The 24,696-nt window shown below is 35.1% G+C and overlaps 1 protein-coding gene across 2 annotated transcripts in view; it reads right to left on the bottom strand.

Moving 5' to 3' along the window:
• Window positions 1–24,696, bottom strand: part of LOC132946368 (mucin-2) — a 130,812-nt gene that overhangs the window by 18,756 nt on the left and 87,360 nt on the right. For both annotated transcript variants that reach the window (XM_061016346.1, XM_061016347.1), the window contains exon 2: window positions 1,134–1,427. In XM_061016346.1, coding sequence (XP_060872329.1) covers window positions 1,134–1,191 — 58 coding nt within the window. In that variant the 5' untranslated portion in view covers window positions 1,192–1,427. The remainder of the gene's footprint in view (window positions 1–1,133; window positions 1,428–24,696) is intronic.

The raw sequence follows: 24,696 nt of genomic DNA, 5'->3' as shown, positions 1-24,696 counted from the left end.
ATTTAGGAAATATTTTAGTTATACCCTTTGGCCAGGAAGTTCATATTTTTGAAAATATTTTATAAAACACAAAACATTTTAATGATATATTTTCGAAAAAACATTTTTACGGAAACTATAAAAAAATATTAAGTCAACATTTTTTCGCAACCATATAGTACAATATTTTGTTATCATGAGAAGAAAATATTGATAAAATATTCAATATTCAGGCACTTTAAAATATTCACAAAATATTATCATTTCCCCAATGCTGTTGTATGGGTATCGTATCACAATATAAAACAACCATGAACACTCGCATCTGCCCATGCAAAACGCAATAAATTATTTTGATGTTTTTATAGGTACCTAGCTTCGAAATAGGGGTGTGTCGAACTCAAAAATACAGTCTCGAACCGAACACGAACCGAACAATTATTCTGCAGTGTAATGAAGACGTCGAACTGGAACCGAAAGATGTGTTTAATACCGAACTGAATTTGAACTGAGGTTTTAAATTAATGGCATTCGTTTGGTATATGACCTACCGAGTGAAAATATAGTTTGGTATGTGACCTACCGAGACGATTATCTTATGTACGAGCAATGTACGGGTACCGATCTATTAACGGGTATTTTCATAAATTGTTTAAGTAATATACAAAAAGTATTTAAAAATAAAATACAATTTGTTTGTGAAAATTTTAAAATAGTTTTATGTACCCTTACATTTTTTTAAACCGATATTGTGTTTGACTGATTTTAGTGATTATGAAATGTAATCCTTTATTATTTTGTATTTGTATTACTAATTAATTAAATAATTTATTATTAACATCGTTTTTAATTTGACTGTTTTTAAATTAATTACCGGTCTCGTAGGTCACATACTAAATTAATATCAAATTAATTAATAACGAATCAAACCCTTTTGTTTTGCGTCAAACTAAAACATGAAACATTTTTTTGTTCGAAACGTATAACGCTTATTGACTGTTCAATTTTTTTTTTTTCAGATTAATAATCGAATTTCGAACATTTTTTCTGTTCAATTCGGTTTTTTTTTTTAACTAAGTCCGACTTCTAAAATTTAAACAACTCTACTACTTCGATTATTATTATTACGATTGATTTTATTGCGCGTCACTCACTTTTCACCAGCAGTAAGACGAAGCACAGCGAAAACGTTTTCATCTCGGTAGACATCATTTTGACGGGCGTGGACGATCGAATCTCGTGCGTCTGTGTGCTTATGTGTCTGTGTGTGTGCTTATGTGTCTCTTGAGTGGTTATCAACCCCTAGCGACGGGGTGCAGGATAATATTATTAAATACCCCTGGGCGGCGATGGCGTCTGCGTGAGTGCGGTCTCGGATTGCGTTCAGTGTTGCAGTCTTCGCCTGCAAGAAGTCATCTCAGCAAGCCAACTGGCGGCGAGTGGAAAATCTGAAACGAAAAAAAAAAAAAAACGAAAAACCGTTAAATGATAATATTGATAATAATTACAAAGATAACATGTGATAATATAGAATAATAGAAATAATGATCATATTGTAATCGCACGACGCGAGGACGTTAAGGTAATAGTGTTGGAGGCCAACCATCACCGTATCGTTTTGGATACAATATTTTGTTGTCGTATTATGACATTTTAATATTAGGCTTACGTCAACCAATATTAATTATACGATACAATGATAGGTTTATGTCGAAGGGTTTAATTATATCGTCCTCATTAACGTGACATGATTTTCTTTCGTATTGGGCATACGAGATGTAACAGAAATACATGAAAAATGAAATAACTTTTATTATAACTAATATTTTTTTTTAATTTGATCTTTTATGATTGATCGACTCGTGCGTTACACCTATAAAATTATAATATGAAAAGTTTTCGTTCTTATTTTTTAATACTCAAAATAAAAATGTTTAAATCGTATTAAATTTTGTTTAAAAATTCCGAAATAGGCTATTTGAAAATCTGGTTTTTAGAATACTCATGATTGTCAAGTGGATTTTATGAAATTTCAATATTTTTTTAAGTAAAAATCACTCTTTTGAACGGTAACAACTTTTAAAAAAAATATTCAGCTTCACAATTTCACAAGCAGTATTCAAAATCAGCTTATACTTTTTGAATTTAAAATGTTTTTACAACTTTACTTAAAAAAAAAAAATAATAAGGTTTCTGAAAATTGCAAAAAATCAACAACATGACTTAAATTAATGTCTTTACAGTGTACATTTTTTTAAAAACCAAATTTACAAATTGGATTTAAAAAAAAATTGTATATTGAATTTTGTTTTTTTTTGATTTTTTGTACCTGTTAAGACATATAAAATAAAAAGTGTTATACTAAACGTATAGTGCAATCCAATTTCAAAATGCGGATCGTAACGAAAGTAATTTTATTTGTCATGTCATGTCTTCCCATTTACACTCTTCGTCTCTCGTTGGTTAATCCGACTCTCTCAAGTCTCGACTTATAACTTCCCGGTCTGGAGCTCAACACTTTTCTAAGGTTGCGGTGATGATATTATCGTGTACAAAATATTATAACACAATAACGATGGTGTCGAACCAATAGAAATTATTTTTCAACTTTTACTGTCATCATTCGAAAATAATAATGTGAGCCTGCTGTGCCGCGGCAATCAATTTCGCTCCGTGCCCATATTATCGTAATAACGCCCTTAACGTCGTGTACATAGACGATTGGCGCGATAAACTATAATATAATAATATGTATATGTATATTACACGCTACGGCGGCGTATAGAAAGGCTATATCATAAAACGCGAGACAATATAATATATAATGATATATTCAACATTTTCATATAAACGAGTTTTTCGAGCGAAAATCTAATAGGGTGTCGCTCTCCGGCCAGAGGCGTGTAATACACATACTCGGTTGTCTGTAGTTATATATATATATATATATATGTACAGAGAGAGAGAGAGAGAGAGAGAGAGGCGATGTATGTACATACATATAGTCGGTAAGGCTGCGGGACGAACGGAGAAGACATTATTATTCCCTGGGAAATTCGAAAAAAAAAAAAAAATGAAACGCACCTATATATACGTTTAGGTGCACGTGTACAATATATATAATAATATCGCTTGGGTGTGTTTTTTCCGCTCTTCCGAGTAGAGCAAAGCGCTTCTTTTTTTTTTTTCGTTATACGTATCTCGCGCGTGTGTAATACGACCACCACCACCACCACCACGTGCACGCCGTATACCACGGTCGCGGCATCAGCTACTATACCGCCGTATATTATGTACCGCGTTTGACGCGGAGCTTAGGTGTGCGTGTATATATATATATATATGTTATGTATTGCACTATACTCGTTTATAAATATATATATTATATAATAATATATAATGTACGCGGGGAAAATTATCGACGTCAGACCCCGAAACCTGGACCCGACGGAAAAACGGGACGACGGCGAAACCCTCGTGGCCGATGTACCGTGAACGCGTGCATACGTTTAACGCCGTCGGATTTGGTCCTCCTCCCCCCCCCCCCCCCGACCAATCCACCCGACCCGCACCCACACGTGCGAGCGCAACTACACCGACCCGGCTGGCGTATATATATACGCGAAAGCAGATCCTAACAAAGGCACTTTATTAGTTTCCGGGTGCGCGGGTTTTGCGGGTGTGTGCGAAGAGCGAGCGTATTTCTCCGTACGTCGCCGATCGTATTTTCCCTAAAGACATATAAGCGGAGGTCGGGGGGGGGGGGGGGGCGAACGCGGGCGGACCGTGGAAATACGACGTCGAGTCGACGGGACGAAATTGGCATTTTTGTTGTTTTTTTCGCCACCACCCCCCCCCCCCCTCACCGCGACACCGTTTCTCCCTCGGGCGCGCTTTTTTTTTTTCGCCCCACGAAGTACACGTCCGCTCCCTTTCAATTTGCAGTAAATCCGAGTGCGACGGACATTTATTTACACGCGCGACGCTTAAAAACGGCCGCGGGATAACGACTCACGCGACGTGGCCTTTTCGGACGGACCGACGATTTAATCCCGGCCGCGGAACGTATTTATATATTATCGTTACTTTTGTAACGACGTCGCGTTTCGATTCGGCGCGTTTAAAAGTCGTCGTAATTCACACACGACATCATAATAATACAGGTTAGGTCAGGTCCCAAGTCCTTCGAACTCGCGGTTCTGAAGTACGGCACTGCGGTGATCCCACTTCAGAGCCAATTTTTTTTCGTTTGAATTTTGAATTTTGAAGTGGGGCTCGCGAAACATAAATATAATTTCATTCGTTCGTTGGTCACGCGGAAAATCGAATAGTAGCCGTGTTCGAATGTACTACAGTTAGACCTGTGCTATGTACTCGATCGAAACCCACCCACCCCCCTCCACCTAAAACCCACACAGCATAAAAATATTTCCCAACTATAGTAAAAATGATTTCAGGAAAATAATATAGTTGCCAAAATATTTTTAAATGTTGCGCGAATAATTAGGAAATATTTTATAAAAACATTTACAAAATACTTGAATAATGTATTTTCAAAAAACATTTTACGGAGACATTATAAAAATATTAAGTCAACATTTATATGCAATCATATTATAGTAAAATACTTTGTTATAATTAGAAAAAAATATTTATAAAATATCATAAGCCAAATTTTCGTTATTCAACCATTTTAAAACTTTCACAAAATATTATCATTTCCCAAATGCCGTGTGGGAAACGAACGCGTTGAAAACCTATGTGCGGGTAGAGATATGGAATTTACCGGTAAAAAATTTTCGGTAAATTTACGTAAAATTCAGTAAATTGGTAAATTTTGAAAAACAAAAATTTTAGGTGTAATTCTTTTCAATTTTCAAATAATGCTTAAATACTAAATTTAAAATTTAGATTTGATTTAATTTAATTTAAATTTAAATAGATTATAAACTAAAACATATAATAGTGTTTGCATTTTATTGATGTATTCACGTATTGGATACACTGGCTTTGGGTAAAACCACTAAAACCATTGATTATAAACACTAGTATTTATAATTATCTATGATAAAATTTATTCCACTTGTAAAAACATTGGAAATGAGGGGTCACTCAATTTTTTTCAACGGTAAAAAATTTACCGGGTAAAAAAATACTCGGTAAAATGTACGTAAATTTACTTTTACCCGTAAATTTTACCGGGTAAATTTACCGAGCTCACATCTCTATGTGCGGGTAACGGGAGCTTAAGACGGGGTTAATCCTAGGGGTATTTAATTCGACGTGACGGGAACAGCCAGCCGTGTTGTAATATGAGTTTGAACCGAAAAGATATTTACTATAATATTCAAATATTATATACCTCCTACTCTTTATCGTAGTTTTTTGTCAATCGTTTTTTTTTTCAATTACAAACAATTAGTTACCCCATAGATGGCGCGCGCAATATATACGTATAAAATATTTCGCATCGAATACCGCGACAGGCTAGGTGTGGGCGGCACATTTCGAATCGGTAATGGTCACGCTCACAGTCATTGCTTTGTATGGAGTTGGAGCTTATTCGCGTGACTGTTGACGGGCTTGAAGTGGTGTGGACGTAATAATATTTATCGTAATAACTGCTGAAATATGATTTTTTTTTTTTTACAAATCGTACTCACTCGGCGGGCGACGACGGACGCGGACTAAACGATTTCGATTTTCAGTCGACACTTCCATAAAAAGAAGTGGTCATGTTTTTTTTTTCGTCTGACCGTCTGTCTGCTGTGCGTCGTCGCAGGCTGACCCGCGGCCGCGCAAGACTGAAAAACCTATCGTTGATGTCCGATTTAAGAACACGCGACAAAATGATTACGAACCGATCGAAAATAATTTGGTGGAGTTCGGTGGAGTTTCAATAAATAGGTAGCAACGATAACGTGTTAGTGGAACAATAAATTGTGGTTACGCGATTATCAAGACGTGCCTACCGTAATTTGTATGGTTGGAAAAAATCACGGTTTCCTTAAAAGATTATTTTACACGTTTCGCCTCAAGTTGACGCAAACAATCATAATATACAATGAGCGTAGGATTCAATCCACTGGTTTTACACACACTTCTTAGATAAGTCGACAATATTGGGGTATTGGTCGATATTGGTCAGCTGTATAGGAAATAAATATTTATAATATTAGGTCCACCCGCGTGCAAACGTATAATAATAATATTACATTTGAAAATCGATTCCTTTAAACTTTGCGACGTCCAATCCGCAGTGATTACGTCATCAATCCTAAACGAAAACTGATAGAGTTTAATTTGAAATCAATCGCTTTTCGATCAATAATTAATTTACATGTTGAGACGACGGGAGTTTCGGAGTGCGTGACGCTCATTAAGGTATGTGTGACGATAGACCACCTTGTAAGGTATGGTTACCTTTTACGAGTTAGGTACCACCGAGTGCGATACCCTAAGACGTCAGGCTAACGATTAGTATCCAAGCACAGTTTATTAGACGTACAAACAATTCGTTTAGAACGAAATAAAACGGTACAAACTAGAAAGTCGCAATATTTTAGGTTTCTAAGAACGCTTTATATCCCCGTTGTGTCTGTCCGTCCGTCCGTTAGTTAGTAGTTACTAGTACATGATCGCGAATTACCATTGTTTGCATTAAGATTGTATGTATAACCATGGTTCTATTCCAAGTGAATTCATAACTGCCAGTATCGAAAACGTATCGAAATATGAGTATATTTTAATAGTGATTCGTCGTAGTAGCTAGAATTTAACCAAAAAAAAATAGGCGATAAATTAAACACAACTACAAGGTTACCAAATAATCTAATATGAAATTATAGTTTATTGTGTTTAGAAATCGGGAATAACGGAATGAGCTTTCCTAACTTGTTCAATTAAACGAGTAAACATTATTTTTTTATCGCACGAATCTGACTCGACCATACTTAGATTTATACTTGAACCGACGACTGCAGGATATAAGATTTCTAAAAACATTTCAATGGACTTACGACATTACGTTGTTTCACTCTATATACTAATCTCGGTTTGTTGGACGACATTAACTTTGTAAGACGACAATAACGCTTGTCCGTAAGCTCAAACAGTCGTTTTTATAATATCGATCCGCAATCTCCGATATTGCTTACGTTCTCCAAAACGCCCGAATAATAATAATAATATGTACACCTAATATTCTTGTTGGAATGTCGTCCGACAAAGGTAAAGTAAAAAAAAAAAAAAACTAAAAGAAACAACAGCCAAATCGATCTGTGCGTTTCAATTCGAATTCCATTGTTTGCGAAAGCTTTTATTAAAAGGTACAACGATGAAAAATGTATCCAATTGATGTCTCCGGGAAAAAAAAAAAAAAAAAACATTGTGACTGTTGCGAAAAACCTATCCTCTGTTTACGGTCCCATTGTGAAAAATCCACGACACGTCGGCAGAAGAATGATTTCGACGAACGTTGATTTGTGAAGCTCGTCACGAAAATGTTAATAAAATCGAAATAAAAAAAAAAAAACATGCCGGCGCTTAATTGATAATGAATATTGATGAAAATCCGTTGCCGCCGCCGTAGTGTCGTCTCCGGGGCCGGAAGACTCTATAATATACGTAATATAATGTATTGTCTAACCGAAAGGTTAGTACGCTCTGCACACCCTAATTTTGGGACTTTTATAGGGGGCTTTTTTTTCTCAACGTCCCCAGTGTCACCACATTAATAATAATTATTTGACCACGCCGTACAGCCTGCGCATAATATTATCGTCGTACAATTTATTGAAACGACGTGACGGCTCGCACATGGATTTTTTCGCTATACGGACGCGGCTGTTGAGCAATAATCGATTATAACGATGGAGATTCCGACTAGAAAAAACACTAGAAACCGGCGAAATTTATCACCCATGATAGGCATCGTAATATTATATTATACTGGTTCTGGTCCCGACGAGAGGACACACACACGGTCGGCCGGTATGACTTACGTCACCTGCAGCTCGGGCCTAAGAATCCTGACAAATTGGTCAACGGCAATATTAACGACGACGACGAGTCGACTGGAAATCGGTAGTAACAATAATGGTAATATATTATCATAGTAAAACTCGTGTTAACACACCGGCGACGAAATCGACTCGCGGTCGTAAATTATACGCGGATTACCGCGCGTAACAGGTGGTCCACGGTCGCGGCTTACCGCGGTAATAGTTTCGATAAAATGTCCGATCTTATTAGTTTTTCGACTATATTATAATACAGGCACGTCACATTCGATTATAAATTACGACGATATTATATTAATATTATTATGTGTTTTTCTGTCGCGTTTCCTCGTCCCTCGCAAGCACGGCTCGCTTTCACCGACCCGCCGTCGTGCAACCGCGGGTGTCGTAAAATTCGAAAACTAATACGTATAAAACCATCGAAATCGCGACTGCTCGTAACGACGATAACACATGGGTATGACAATAATTTATAGATTTTATTTTCATTATCTACGAATGCGGCTCTTATAGTCGTTTGGCCGTAACAGTCTCGTAGGTGGTGCAACACCACATATTATGCGCCGCCGTGGACATTACATTTTTAATTAATGTTTCAGTCACGCGATTTCCAACAACCGAAATCCATTAGACGAGTGAATTTATCGAGAAAAAAAACGAAACGCACTGCTATATTATATCATTATGTTATAGGAATATAATATGTATACGCAATAACTACGCATCGACAAGTTGATGATAACATTGTATTGATTTAGGCGTGAGGTAGCTACTATTGGTCTTTAGTGCTATTTTGTTTTTGTTTTTAACGTTGAGAAGGGCTCAAATCGGAAATTCGGGTAAGAACGACCAAAATAAGAGGCGTTTCAGAACTTTTGCGATTTTCCGGTATTTTTTCACGATATTGTATTATCAAAGTCAAAGTCCACTATTATTCAAACGATTGTTTTCCTTAGAATTTCACTGAAATCGCGTACATAAAACCCCTTTAAAATCGATCGTCCTCTTATCGACAGTATTATCGTTTCAATAATATTATATGTTTTTACAAACATTGTTCGTGGAGAGCGTTTTGGATTTTTAATTTCTTAATCAGAAACAGTGAAAATCGGAAGGTTTTGAAAAACGTCGATGCTTGAATTGGACGCGCAACAAAATATGCGTTTTTCTATTTATAATGAGCTCGTTTTACAATATAGTCTGGACGGGCAAAAGGGTAGTGCCTACTTGTATCATTGTTATAACAAACTAAATATTTTTTTATTGTTACAGCATCAACATCATGGTTACAATATGCAAGGCTGGGCATTAACAAGTTAAAAATTTAAAGTTAAGTTAAAAAGTTAATTTTATTTTAGCTTTTTAAATTAACTAGTTACTTTTGGCTTTTCATTAACTTAACTGTTAACTTACTAAATTTCTTTCTTAATTAACGTGAAATTAACGAGCTAATTTTTCATTTTAAGAAGTAAGTTAAGTTAATTTATTTTGTTTTTAATTTTATAATATTTCACTATTTCAGATTATTCCTTTTTCATGTCAAAAAATATATGACGTTAATTGTTTAAAGTTTAAAATGTATGTCATTCGAATCTAACTTATATGGAAATACTGTATGAAGTATTAACACTATATCCTATAATTTAGTTTTGGGTTGGAAAAAAATTAATTGCGCTAGCGTTGTATAAACAAATTAACTTTTTTTTAACTTAATAAAAAGTTAACAAAAAGTGTATATTAACTTAACTGAGTTAACCTATAGTTAAATTAACTTTTAACTTTTAACTTTTTGTTATTGGTGCATATTAACTTAACTTAACTGAGTTAAAAAAAATCGTTAACTTGCCCAGCCTTGACAATATGATTATTTGACAAAAAATGATAGGTTAAATGAAGTTGTACATTTCAATTTTTTTTTTAAAAGTGATAATTTTTTGTATGTCAGCATAGGGTCCGATGGCTTCACACGGATCGTCTGGTATTTTGCATTCTTCTCTAGCTTCCGTGAATATTTGGCAGTGGATGAGGATGTGTTTGATTGTAGAGGAAGTGTTGCAAGAGCGGCGTATAGGTGGTTCGGTATTTTCCATTAGGAGGTACCCATGAGTAGCTCTTGTGTGACCAATTCTGAGTCGGTTCATAATGACATCTTCCGTTCGATTTGAATTGTTGAGTTTTGGCCAAGGTTCGACTAAACTAAACAATATTAGAGGGTCCCCGCGAAATTTGCGGTCCACTCGCCACGCGTACGTACCTACACAATATGACAAGATTCAGAATAAACTATTGAACCGTTAAACTGCCAATCGTAGTACAGTGAAACTTCCATATAACGAACTTCCATTTAACGAACTATGACCTTCATTGTTAATTACACGTACATTTATCTCCAAATAACGAATCTGACGTTTCTATATAACGAAATAATTATTCGATAAAAACCAGTTTTTGTAAATGTTGTCACTATCAAATTGATAGTTTGTGTCATAGTTCTAAAATTGTACATGAACAATGTACCCGATAAAGATAAGACACCTTCGGGTAGGCAAACTGATTAATTTATACATTCTTTCGTTTTCTCTTCGTCCGTACAAAAAAAATGTCAAAACGTAAATATGTTTATCCATCGCCGATAAATTTGAAATTTCAAACGAATTAATAACAACAGCGATATGATATTGTTATGATGTCGGGTCGAACGATAATAACTCGCGTGGATGCACACCGCTGCAGATAAATTATTATTAAACCGCGGTCGTGACCACGATTTAAGATATACAGGTTAAACATCGGCCTATAACGAATAGTACTTTACGATGACTGGTGAACCAACTATTTGAAACAGCTGAGGGCCCGCAATGACTATCGCTCGTTGTGGTTTAAATATGTTAAATATATATATAATATCATAACGACATAAACCACTTACCACGGTTATCTGTTTTTGATACCAATAATACCTATAGTATATAGTATTATTGAATCTTTAAATTTGTCCTCAGGGTGCGCTAGTAGTACTGGGAACAGCTGTTTCAGATAGTTAGTTCACCGGTCAAATTATGTGAGTTCGATACGCAACACCTGTATATCTTAAATCGTGGTCGTGACGCAGTGGCCAAAGCACATATTATTATCATTTCGCCTGTTAACGTTATACCCGGAGCGACCGTGGTTATCGTCACACGCGTTTCCAAAGACGACGAATGTAATCGCATTCATAGAGTAATAATATCGTCACCACCCATAATACGATTAATGTTATTATCCTTCGGCTGTATCTGTGCCGTAACGAGCATAATATATTATTATATCGGTGTGGGTACGATCATAAAATTGGAATCGTCGTGTTCCGATGACTGCCGTTTTTCCGTTGCGACACACGAGTCTGCTCATCAAAAGTATTATAATATAATATAGCTACTACGACTCCGACACGTCTCTTGCAAATGCATTGAATCCTTGATCTGTGATCCAAACACCTCGCTTTTATATCGAGACGTATTACTGCAATATCATAATAATAATATTATAATAATACGCGCGCGCAGGAGCCGCTTTAATCGAGCCAAACGTGTCGATTACCTACTACGCGAGCTCTTGTTGTATTATGGCTCCGAGTAGGCACTTATATTTACTGCAGATAATTTATTGTTGAAATTATGAAATATGAGGTCGTCGTCCATGCCTGCGCCACAGTCGGTAACCGATTTACATATTATTTTAAACCTCTTCAAGGTTCCGTCATCGGTTGGAAAAAAGTCACCCTCCCGATTATGTTTGTTCTTGTAACGAACCAACTACTTCAGCTCAGTAATGGAAGTATTTTGAAATAAATAACAAGTTGAATGCATGAGTTATGTATATTATTTTTAATTTAACGTAAATATTCTAAGTCCAAAATAATTAACTATAATAAACCTCGGTAAACGAGATGTGACTTAATATTTGACTTGGTGGTTTCTCTGCTGGTGCTCGTCTGATGGACACTTGTCCATCGACGTCATTCGTATAATTATGATATTTTAGGGAATATAATATATATTTTGTACAAAGTCATGATCTTTTATGCTTATTATATTATTCGTTTTTCCTAAAATATGGATAATGCGTGCATATACTTATCACGTGTTGCGCGGTACCATTAGTGTTATTACTAAAGACCGGATTTATATGTTTTTACATATCGTTACTGGGTCTATGCAGTCTTATGAGGGTAAAAAATGTGGATGATTTGTTCAATTCTGAATGCATAGAAAAAAGTTTTTTTTGCATATTTGAGAATATTTTATTTTAACTCATTTAGCATATTTTGGAATATTTCGTAAATTGTGAGAAAAAATTTGTATTTATTTTTTATTTTAATATTACGGTACCCAGAAAAATTTTTTTGAACATTTACAATTTTTTATTTTATCATTTTTCCAACTCTTACTAAAGTGCAATAATATTCCATTAGAATACGAAACTTTAAATACCTAATAATTAACTCACTATTAATATAAAATTGAAAAAAAAAAATTTTAAATGCATATTTAAGTAAATATAATGATGTTTATTGATTATTTTTGCATATTTTTGCTTTTTTTTTGCTTTTTTTTTGTATATTTTGCATATTTTAGCATATTTTTAAAATTTTTAAGAGAATATAATGAGAATATTTTAAGGTTTTTTCGAGAATATTAGCATCATATTTAAGGTATTTTAAGAGAATATAAATCCGGTCTTTAGTTATTACTATTAGCCCTGTACTCATATCGATGTAGGCTTTCCGGGATTACTGATATTATTACTATTAGTTTTATTGCCGCCCGAGCAGCATTTATGTCTATCATTGAATATATCATTATTATTCATATATACGTAGTCACAGCTCGTTACATTCTCGAGTAGGTGCCAAACATAACATATACGAACAATATTCGTTCAATAGTTGTAGTTTAGCAACGAAAAACCACACGGGCGTACGTTATTACACAGCATTTGGGAAATGACAATATTTTGTGAATATTTTAGTGTTTAAATAATGAATATTTGACTAATAATATTTTATAAATATTTTCTTCTCGTTATGATAAAATATTGTACTATATTATGATCGCATAAAAATGTTGACTTAATAAAGTTTTCGTAAAAATGTTTTTTTGAAAATATATTATGATTAAAATGTTTTGTAAATGATTTTTAAAAAGTATTTTCAAAATTATGAATTTCTCGGCCAAAGAATATAAATAAAATATTTCCTGATTATTAACGCAACATATTAAAACAATATTTTGACAACTCTATTATTTTCCTGAAAATATTTTTACCAAAGTTAAGTAATATCTGTGTCAATCGGACGACGGTTTGGCGGTTTGACAATGTCTACGATATTATTGTACACCGAGGCGGAGGTCGAACTCCGGCAATCGCCAATCAACGCCCAGAGCAGCTGGACGGAACAGACTGCAGGAAGGAGAAGGAGGAGAGCTCCGCAGATCAATAATTATAATATAGATGTACTGCTATAACAATAATATGTATATAATATAACGCTGTGACATTATAAATTCGTTGGTCGTACACGAAATACGCGTAACTCGGCTAGTGCGCACAATATACGCGTCACCGTACGCGATTTCCATATTATATACATATACATATTTATATTGTATCCGATGACGGCTCGTCTTTGTGCCACCGCACAATGGGCCCCGTCGCACAATCGAATGATAATAATATTATTATTATTATCATCATTGTCACGAGAGAGAATGCCCATCACGTCTGTCCGCGGCGCCGGCGTGTGTTTCTCCGTTTGAATTGAGATAACATTTTCGGAAGATTCCCGCACCACCGGTGGTCCGTCGTCCAGACGCGATATCTGCACGGCCGATATGATACCGCGGTTACCATGGTTGCTGGCCGCGACGACGGTACGGCACATTATTGTTATTATTATTATTATTATTGTCGCCGCCTTCGGATCGGATATTATATATTATTATATAGCCGCGCCAAGTCCGTCGTCGGTCCGTTTCCGTCGAATCTTCGATATTATAATTCTACGCCCGGCCCGGGGATCATTACGATGTGCAAATATTATTATTACAAGCGCATGAATTTATATTATACGTCTCAATCACTCCGAATGCGGTGCGGTCGCGAGACGGCTAAACATATCACTGTTGCACACTCTACTCGGGTTGGCCCCTTCGGCAGACGTCCATACCGTATCGTTAATAACTTTACTCTCTCTCTCTCTCTCTCTCTCTCTCTAGTCTAGTGCACGAGACCGGCACGGACATCGTACAGGTGCCTATATAATTATACTTAGGGCCCGAAATTCAATGCAAAGTGCATTATATCTTGTCGGATTCTCTTGGACAATTTATTCCGAGCAGGTACCTACGTAACATTTTGTCTCGTGTAACGGAAAACACTAACTGCAGATTCTAGAGTTAAACTTTTATTTTATGCATTATTTTTTTTCTAGAACAATTTTTTTACAACTTGGGTTATTTTTTAAGGGCGTTACTGCGTTCGAGGGGAATTTTTTGATGGTATACCAAAATTTGAATTCGGGCCCTAAATTATATTTCAATATTACATCATTACACTTGCTGTAAGACACTGCAGTTCGTTGCACCGGATCAAATCTTATTTCTCACCGCCTGCGCGACTATATCTGCGACGACCAACACCACGCTGTACAGACGACGACACTCGCGGTCATGCACGTTTACGGTATAACCGTATACCATAGAGTTACATCGGACTATAGTTGATTTAAAAGGCTAAAAATAAAAATAATCAAAGAAGACAATTATTACACTTAATAGAGTATGCGCGGTACTACACGGATAAAACGTTCATAACGTGGTATTAAACAATATGATTAGATTTTTAATCTTAAAATGCGTAAAATGTCTGCAGTAGCACGTAAAATGTGTAAAACAATTTGTTGATTGTTATCAAAACCATACGCAAAATCCTGCACGAGGCGAAAATAATTATAATATTGTACTGCAAATCCCACGGGTTTGTTGGATTCACATATTATAACAATATTATACGTCTTATTATTATGCATCAACATTTTCAAATTAAGAAGTCTTACCAAAAGGTTTTTTTCGAAAAAACTGGGAAAATTTGGTTACATTTAATATTTGAAGATACAAGACACCCTCTTTTAATTGAATTTTTTATGCCCAATGTGATAAGAAATCACAATGACATAATATTACATTATTTTCGCCTAATTAATTATACTCTAAATAGTAAAAAAAATATTTATTTATTTATTTTTCAAACTGTTATTTTTCTTTATACTTACATTATTAATTTTCTAAAAACCGATTTTTTATCCATTTTTCAAAAACTTCCGGTTTTTTCTTTAATGTATTATTTTAAAATTGTCAAATCATTCCATATTTTCTGGGGGTCTGGCCAAAAAACAGGTTTTTTCAAATTTGTCTGGATGTTTTGATCCTTATTAGGTAGGGCGAATGTAAGTTCCCACACGAAAAAAAAAATTTTACCAAACACCAAGGCTGGGCAAAGAAAAGTAACTTAACTTAATTTATAGTTAAAATTTTCTTATTTTCAAAATAAAAAATGTCAGACACATAAAAATGTTTATATAAATTGCTTATAATTTTAACTTTTAATTCGTTAATGCTCAGCCTTGCCAAACACAAACTTCCTTCCCACTTTATTCAGACTTAGGACTGACAGCTTAAACGTAGTTGGTGTGAAATTTTAACCACACCAGTTTCGTTTAAGTTGCCATTCCTAAGTCTTGATAACTTAACTTACGTACGGGTGTAATTTTTTCCGTGTGGGAACTTACATATTATTATGTACTCGCTTACCTGCTATGTTTCGCGTGGGAACTTACCAAACCCCATTATAGGTATAGGTACTTATAATTAAAATATTATTATTGTCCGCGTGTTGGCCATTCCCGTTTCACGCGCGTAATAATTTGACTACGGTCCAAAAAAAAAAAAAATGCCAACCCAACGTGCTAACACAAACGTTTCATAATATTATAACTAACCTGCCACGGCGTCGTCATCTAAGCCCCCGTACGCGCATTATACCATTACCGTTGTGTGCATTTATTTCATCCTGAATTTCACGACGACGACGACGACGACGAAATCGTAATAATATTATTATAGTCACGGTCCCGCGGCGCGCGTCTCGAATCCTTAATCGGCGAACAGTTCGATAATGTCATAGACATAATCAAGGCTGGGCAAGTTAATGATTTATTTTAACTCAGTTAAGTTAAGTTAATATGCACCAATAACAAAAAGTTAAAAGTTAATACACACTTTTCGTTAACTTTTTATTAAGTTAAAAAAAAGTTAATTTGTTTATACAACGCTAGCGCAATTAATTTTTTTCCAACCCAAAACTAAATTATGAGATATAGTGTTAATACTTCATACAGTATTTCCATATAAGTTAGATTCGAATGATATCAATTTTTAACTTCAAACAATTTACGACACATATTTTTTTGACATGAAAACAAAATAGACTGAAATAGTGAAATATTATAAAATTAAAAACAAAATAAATTAACTCAACTTACTTCTTAAAATGAAAAATTAACTCGTTAATTTCACGTTAATTAAGAAAGAAATGTAGTAAGTTAACAGTTAAATTAATGAAAAACCAAAAGTAACTAGTTAAGCTAAAAAGTTAAAATTAAATTAACTTTTTTACTTAACCTTAACTTTTTGACTCGTTAATGCCCAGCCTTGGACATAATAATATCTATAAAATGTAATATTATTATTTCGCGATAGCGTCGTCGGCGGCTATGACATTCGCACATAATTTACGCGGACACTGACCTCCGGGTCGTTTCGATCGTTGACGGTCACATACTCGCATATTATTATTATTATTGTTATTGTGTAATATATTATTATAATATTATTATCGATCCACGTAGGTAGGTTGTCGTATGAGGATACGATTTTTTTTAATCGCATACACTCTATGTTGTATATAATACTTGACATGACTATTATACGCGTGCACAGTTGTCAATGACCGTCACGAAATGCTGCTGCAGCCGATCGAAACGACAGATACGTCGGCGAGTCGTTTTGGGGTGGGGGGAGGGATGTTATTTCGCGATTTTTTTCCCCGGCCCGATTACGAAAATATTATTTTGTAGTTTTACTTTTTTTTTTTTTATTTTGTATTGTCGAAGAGTTGTTCAACAGCTGATTGCATTAGCTCTTCCACATTTTTACAGAGTTTGTCACTAATACGACAATATTGGATTAGATCGGTTTTTGATTTCATTAAAACATACCGAGCGATTCGTTTAGGGCGAGACACGTTCGTTCTTCAAAAAAGATTAATGTTTTTGAAAATGTACTTTTGTTGTGGTTCTCAACAACTGTTTCTAGTCGTTACAAAACAACGTTTTTATTTAAAAAAATTATGTTTTCAAATATTTGCTGCACTTTTATTTTTTTAAGTTTTTACTTTTTTGATTTACAACAACATACAGTTTCAATTTCATATTTGAGAGCAGGATATTAAATTAAAACGTTAAAGCGTTGTCGTAAGTAAAAGCTTAAAAAAAATTTGAGTGTAAAAATATTAAAATGTATTTTTAAATGTTGTTTTTTTAAGGATTGGAAACTATGTAAAAAAAAGCATTTATACTTTTTTGAACGAGCGTTCAATGATAAAATGATAATATTATTTCGTTATTTGCTTGTCCGGTCTCTCTGACGAAACTTGATGAGATCACTCGATATGATGTCAGCAGCTGGCCCTATTGATTCGAATGAGTTTTGGGCTTGTTTTGTGCTTCTTCACACGGTGTATATTACACACAATGTGAGTGTATAATAATAGTCTTTACTGCGCGTTTTAGATTTACGATTTTAGAATTACTTCGCAGGGGCGACGCCGCCGCAATATATATATACATCAGCGCGCTTATACGCGACCGAAATAATTGCACCGAATTAAGCACGAAAATATTTATCGCTGCCGATACGCGGAGAAAGTTCGCAGTCGAGTTTTCGGATAATATTTCACTTGGGACCAAGTAGAAGTATATAATAACAATAATAATATATCTGCTGGCTCGCGAGTGCTTCGGCGACGGTTATTTATATACAGTATTTATTTTTTTTTTCGCGTCCAAGTCGCGGAGTATAAGTCTATTGGTATGCGCACGGTTTGCGCACCGGGCACTTTTCCCCAAAACTTCCATTTAATTAATAAAGTTGCGAATATCTCGTTATTTATATACTTATTATAATAGGCGGTACATTCCGCGAATGTCATAAAATGTTTAATTAAAATCCACTGAAACGCACGGAAAACGCCCGTTTAACAAAATACAATATTATAACTGATTAGTGCGGATAATAATATTATATTATCGTCGGGATTGACGAATTGCGCTTGTTCGTTTGTCAAACGATTACGGAAAAAGAATTACACATTGTAAAACAAATGATTTCGAGATATACAGTCATCGAAGTTTTTATACGATATTATTACGATTGTAATTATTTTAAAAGGGCCACAGCCAAAAACGAAATGGTATAAAATATAAATAACAAAACGCGCGCTAGTCGCGAACATTTCGAATTCTGTTCGATTTTCGAATATTTCGTGATAATATTATACAAATCCAAGTATCGTCACGGCGTACTCGGGAATTTGTTTTCGGTGCGATTATGTATTGTGTGTGAGTAAAACGAACGGTCGTAGGCTAAGATATCAAAGTTTATGCTCTCAAGTATAATATCGTATAGTGTAAGGTAATACATTTTTTCGTCGCATTTCTCTGGGATTGGAAAAAAAAAAAAAAAACAACGATCGAATGACGTTTAACAACGAGCGAGGCTGAAAAACCCGCGAGGTTTCTGAGAAGGGTTTCCTCGGCGATCAAAACATAAAAAGCTCGAATTGAAATATTATATACATATTACACTATACCCATACATAATATGCGCCAAGCGTTTTCCACAACACCTGTCACGATTCACGAGCGAGAGGATATTTTGTGCACTGCGCGTGGCTGAACGTGAATGGTTTCAAAAGACGATATGATGTGACCAGCGAATTGAACACCGCCACCGCCGCCAGCGAATGCAAACACAAAAGGCGTAAAGAAACGGCTCGGTGGAAAATTCTCCAGAAAAGAGTGGCAGGTAGGTACCTACTTACAAACGACCGCGCTAATACACTTTTTGTTTGATTGGTTTTATTTGCGATAGCTGCTGTCGACTGTGTAGCGCCCGAGTGAATTTCACATCGGAAACCCATACGAGATTATGGGGAAAAAAATTCTATTTTAACGGCGCCGGGGGGGGGGGGGGGGGGGATGACAAATATTGTTCGACTCGACGCAGTGATTGGCGAAATGTTTGAAGTACCGTAATAATTATTATTCACGCTATAGTGACACGATATTATGATAAATTAATTTCCATTCGGCGTAGGTAACCCACGTGGTTACCACATTACTTAATTATTATGTCTTGTGACTAGTTTCCGAATTTCCAACAATTATTGTTTGTTTAACAGCGACGTTTATAATTAATATATTATATCCGCTTTAAATCGATGGCATATTATGCGCCCACAGGTCTTGTGCTCAAACCCGATTAATCTCAGACAAAACATAATTATGGAATTTTGAAAGAGTGCACGAGAATGAGTGACGCACTATTATACTATATCAGGTGAGCACCAGGTATAAGGAAAAATAAAATGAAAATGTGAGACACGTACGGCAATACGATTCACTTGCAGATAGTTTGCTTTTAATAAAATGTTATTATAAAATATGCGATGAATAAAAGCTAGCTTGAAAAAATAATTTTGAGTTTATTCGGAGTTTATAGCGAGTATAATATTATCATATAAATAAAGAAAAAACGAGCTAATCAGGAAGTCTAGTGACCGTATAATACTACGTGATATCATAAAACAAACGTTTCGCGAAAAAAACAAAACCATTGAAACTAATGTAATTTTAGAATTTAATGTGACTTTTAAATATTTTACGTTGTTTGAATAAACCAAAATGTACGGTTCTTGGTATGATTTAAATTGCTAACGATTATATAATAACGAAATAATATTACTATCACGTCAAATCATAATATAATCAAACTGCTATAATATTTTAATCGCCGAGTATTTAGTGTTTTCTTCTCTGTTCTACCGAATCTAGGTCTCCTTCGTCTTCACTAGTCAACGATATGGGGACCCAAACAGCATTTAGAAAAAGATCATATTTTGTGAATGTTTTAAAGTGATTGAATTATGAACATTTTATAAATATTGTCTTCTAATGATAACAAAATATATTGTACTAACGATTGCATAAAAATGTTGATTTAATATTTTTATAAAGTTTCCGTGAAATGTTTTTTATAAAATATTTCCTAATCGTTTACGCAATTTTTTTTAAATATTTTGACAGTTATTATTTTCCTGAAAATATTTTTACCATAGCTATGAAATATTTTTATGCTGTATGGGGTCAGGAGGCTGGGAGACCTGGGGGGGGGGGCTAAGTGTTCACACCCTCTCGAAATTTTCTCGGATCATGTAAACTAAGAAATTGAACGTAGGTTTTTTTCAATTTCATAACCCCTCCCCCTAAAAAAAAAATGTGAAAAGAGTACAGCCTGGCTGTCTCTCACCTCATATTTACTACCACAACGGCCATTTTCATGTCAAAGTGTGAACGGAATGTGTATATAATATCATGTTATTATAATTCATGCGACATCTCTGTTTGCGGACACCCCTTAATAACGGACACTTCAAAGTTTACCAGATTTCACGTTCTAACTCCGCCGTGCGCGATGATGATATTATAATAGTTGCGTTACAAAATAGTTTAGTCTACTATACAGAGACGATAATAATATTATATAACGACCATAAAGTATCGTATTTTATACGCAAAGTGTTCGACCGTTCGCGGTCACCAGAGCCCCCTGGCGATCGCATGACCATTGACCGCTAACCGTATACCGCACGGTCGTGCGACAATAAGTATGGAGCTAGGTAAATTGGGTCCACGATAATTTGGGTTCTTTTCGAAAGCGGTAAGTTGAGTCCCGGGTATAAAAAGGTAATAGGTAAGTTGGGTCCCGGCTATAAATCATTGGCGCAATTACGTCTAAAATATTAAAAACTTAAAACTTAAATATTTCATACTTATGTAATTTACTTTTGAATAATGATGTTACAATAATACGTCATATTGCATACAGTGGTACACCGCCTGGACACCAATTAAAAAAATAATTTTTGTAAAATTTTACGTACTATAATATCATTTAGCGTATTGACATTTTTTTCACGGTACACAATTTTTTAATCATTTATACCATAAATTATTTATTTAGAACATAATATTGTAAAAACCACATATATTTTAATTTATATATTTTTTTTCCGGGACTCAACTTATCTACAACCTTTTTTTTATCCGCGACTCAACTGGGAGGGACCCAATTTACCAATCCCGATAAGTATTGTCTCGTGCCGTGTAAGTCGGTCGTGTGTGCAGGTGCTAATAATTGTCGTCCGTTGAAAGTCCATCGATAATAATTAATATTCGTTATAAGTAATTATACGTGTATAGCCGCTCCTCCTCCTCCTTTTCCGACGTCTCACCGCGAGTGGGAGCGACAGTATATTGTATTATATTTTATTCCCTTTCGCGAGACCACTGGGAATCGAGTGACGCCCGTCTCGAACGAAAAAAATTATATTTTAATGATAATAATTACAATACGCCGCGTGTGTGACATGATATTCGCTCTCCTGAAACGGAAAATTAACCGTTATCGACGGCCGTTTCGTAACGCCCGCGGCAGCAGCTCATCCTCGTCGAACAGCAGTAATAAATACGACTATAATAATAATGATAATGATTATCGTTATAATATTATAATTATTATTACGATAACGAGTCGACAGGTATTCGCACACGCGCGTGAGCGTCGATCGGCGGTAAAACGTGTTTGGTCCGAGTGTGTGCGTCTTCCCAGTTCCCGGTCGGCTTCGGCACGCCTCCGAATATAAAAAAATATTTATTGATATTTATTCCTATATTATTATGCGTTATTATAGTATAGTGCGTACCATAGACCTAATGGACAGTGCTCGGAGAGAGAAGTCAGGGGTACACGATATAGAGTGAGCGAGAAAAGAAACAAAGTAGTAAAATATTACAGCGTGACTACTGCCGAATAAAAAATTGTGTTACAATAAAATCTGATAATATTGCTATAATTTATTGGTAACATAATAACTGATTTGTGTTTACCAAACTTATAGGTCTACGGTAACAACCATATTACCCATTTATATTGTGTCTTGTTATAGGTCTATGGTGCGTACCGCACGCGATTCATCGCAAAACAAATACGTACTACCTATATAATATTATGGTCGAACGAGAGAATAACAGCCTCGCCCTTCATATAAAAATCGTCCTTATCTTGAAGCCGTTCGACTTGGGGCCACAACGGGGGCATATCGAGATGCTGGTTGTCCGCGGAAAAAATACATTTCGATCAAGGCTGGGCATTAACGAGTTAAAAAGTTAAAGTTAAGTTAAAAAGTTAATTTTATTTTAACTTTTTAACTTAACTAGTTACTTTTGGCTTTTCATTAACTTAACTGTTAACTTATTAAATTCCTTTCTTAATTAACGTGAAATTAACGAATTAATTTTTAATTTTAAGAAGTAAGTTAAGTTAATTTATTTTGTTTTTAATTTTATAAGATTTCACTATTTCAATCTATTTCGTTTTCATGTCAAAAAATATGTATTGTAAATTGTTTAAAGTTAAAAATTTATATCATTCGAATCTTACTTATATGGAAATCTGTATGAAGTATTAACACTATATCCTATAATTTAGTTTTGGGTTGGAAAAAAATTAAGCACGTTAGCGTTGTATAAACAAATTAACTATTTTTTAACTTAATAAAAAGTTAACAAAAAATGTGTATTAACTTTTAACTTAACTGAGTTAACCTATAGTTAAATTAACTTTTAACTTTAAACTTTTTGTTATTGGTGCATATTAACTTAACTTAACTGAGTTAAAAAAAATCATTAATTTGCCCAGCTTTGATTTCGATACCCTCAGACAGTCATAATATTATACTGTCGTAGTAATAACATGATTATTATATTATGCGTACGGCGTTTAGACGACGAAAAGACGTGTTGACCCTCGTCGGGCACTATATAATATACGTCTTGAATTAGCACTGCTCTATTATTCACTCGGAAAAAAGGCATAACGTGGTGAATATAATGGCGTAATGTACACGATAGGTCGACCGGGCGGCGGCGGTGGTAGGGGCGCAATAATTAACGGTACACGCCGAGAAGTTCGACCGTCTAATGAATTTATGTAAGTCTGCCAGCGCAGCTCGCGCGCGTATTAATGTTTTTGGTTCGGGAATTTATGGTTTTCCGCGGCGGATAATAACAATTATTATTCCTCGTTTTTGTTGTGTTTTAAGCTTTGAATTGATGGCGTCCATTAAAACGACGACTGGGGCTATTGAATGTCTGTGAGGGCGGGAGAGAGAGAGAGAGAGAGAGAGAGAGAGAGAACGAGAACCGGAGAGGAGGAGAAGGAGAAACACACAGAGAGAGAGAGGGAGGGAGGGACAGAGAGAATAGCATTGCAGTAGCTCGCGTGGGGCGAAAACGGGGGAAAAAAAACAATCGGAAGAAAAGCGAAACCACCTCGACAATTAAAAATGACTGAGACTAATAAATTCAAGGGGGCCGAAAACAAATGTCTCTTTGGAGTGAGTTGTTGCTGGTTGTATATAAGAATCGGCGAATATTTCTTTCGTTTTGCGTATACTACCCCCATCCCCCCCACACACCCTTTTCCCGTCATCCGCCGGTCTGACACCCATTTCGTTTTATTTTATTTTTTTCGTTCGCCTTTGCCTAATGAAATGAAACGTAATCGAAAAAAAAAATGATAATAATAATAATAATTCAGACGCGTTTTATCGACCATTCCGCGGGCGAACAGATGCCTCCGGTCGCTTCGTCCATGTTTTTAAATATTTTACCTACCCCCGCAGTGAGGAATACCACTGATATATACATATATTGGTCGAGGGGATCTATTTGAATTTACGTTCCGTTTAATGTGTTTTTTAAGTACGACATTATTTTGAGGGAAGATTTAATAACCGTTTAAATTACTTTTTAAAAAAAAAAAAACATTAATCCGCATTCGCGGTTTTTGCCCGACAAAATTGCTCTCCACGCTGTATCCGAGTACAAAATGTAAATCGCGTAATCGTTTCTCACGGTGCTCTGGTACGACACATTTCGTCTAAGATTGTAATTATTTTATACTTAATATTTAAATAATGTTTTCTTTCGAATACTCGAGTAATCCACGGACCCCGGACGATATGACAATCTTAACTCTACCGCATGCGCACCGCCGGCATCACTTACGATCTAGTCGTAACGACTAAAATGCAAGGCTGGGCATTAACCAGTTAAAAAGTTAAAGTTAAGTTAAAAAGTTAATTTTATTTTAACTTTTTAACTTAACTAGTTACTTTTGGCTTTTCATTAACTTAACTATTAACTTATTAAATTCCTTTCTAAATTAACGTGAAATTAACGAGTTAATTTTTC

Source organism: Metopolophium dirhodum, chromosome 6, assembly GCF_019925205.1.
Source record: "Metopolophium dirhodum isolate CAU chromosome 6, ASM1992520v1, whole genome shotgun sequence".
Lineage (NCBI taxonomy): Eukaryota > Metazoa > Arthropoda > Insecta > Hemiptera > Aphididae > Metopolophium > Metopolophium dirhodum.
This window is presented reverse-complemented; position numbering and strand designations above follow the sequence as displayed.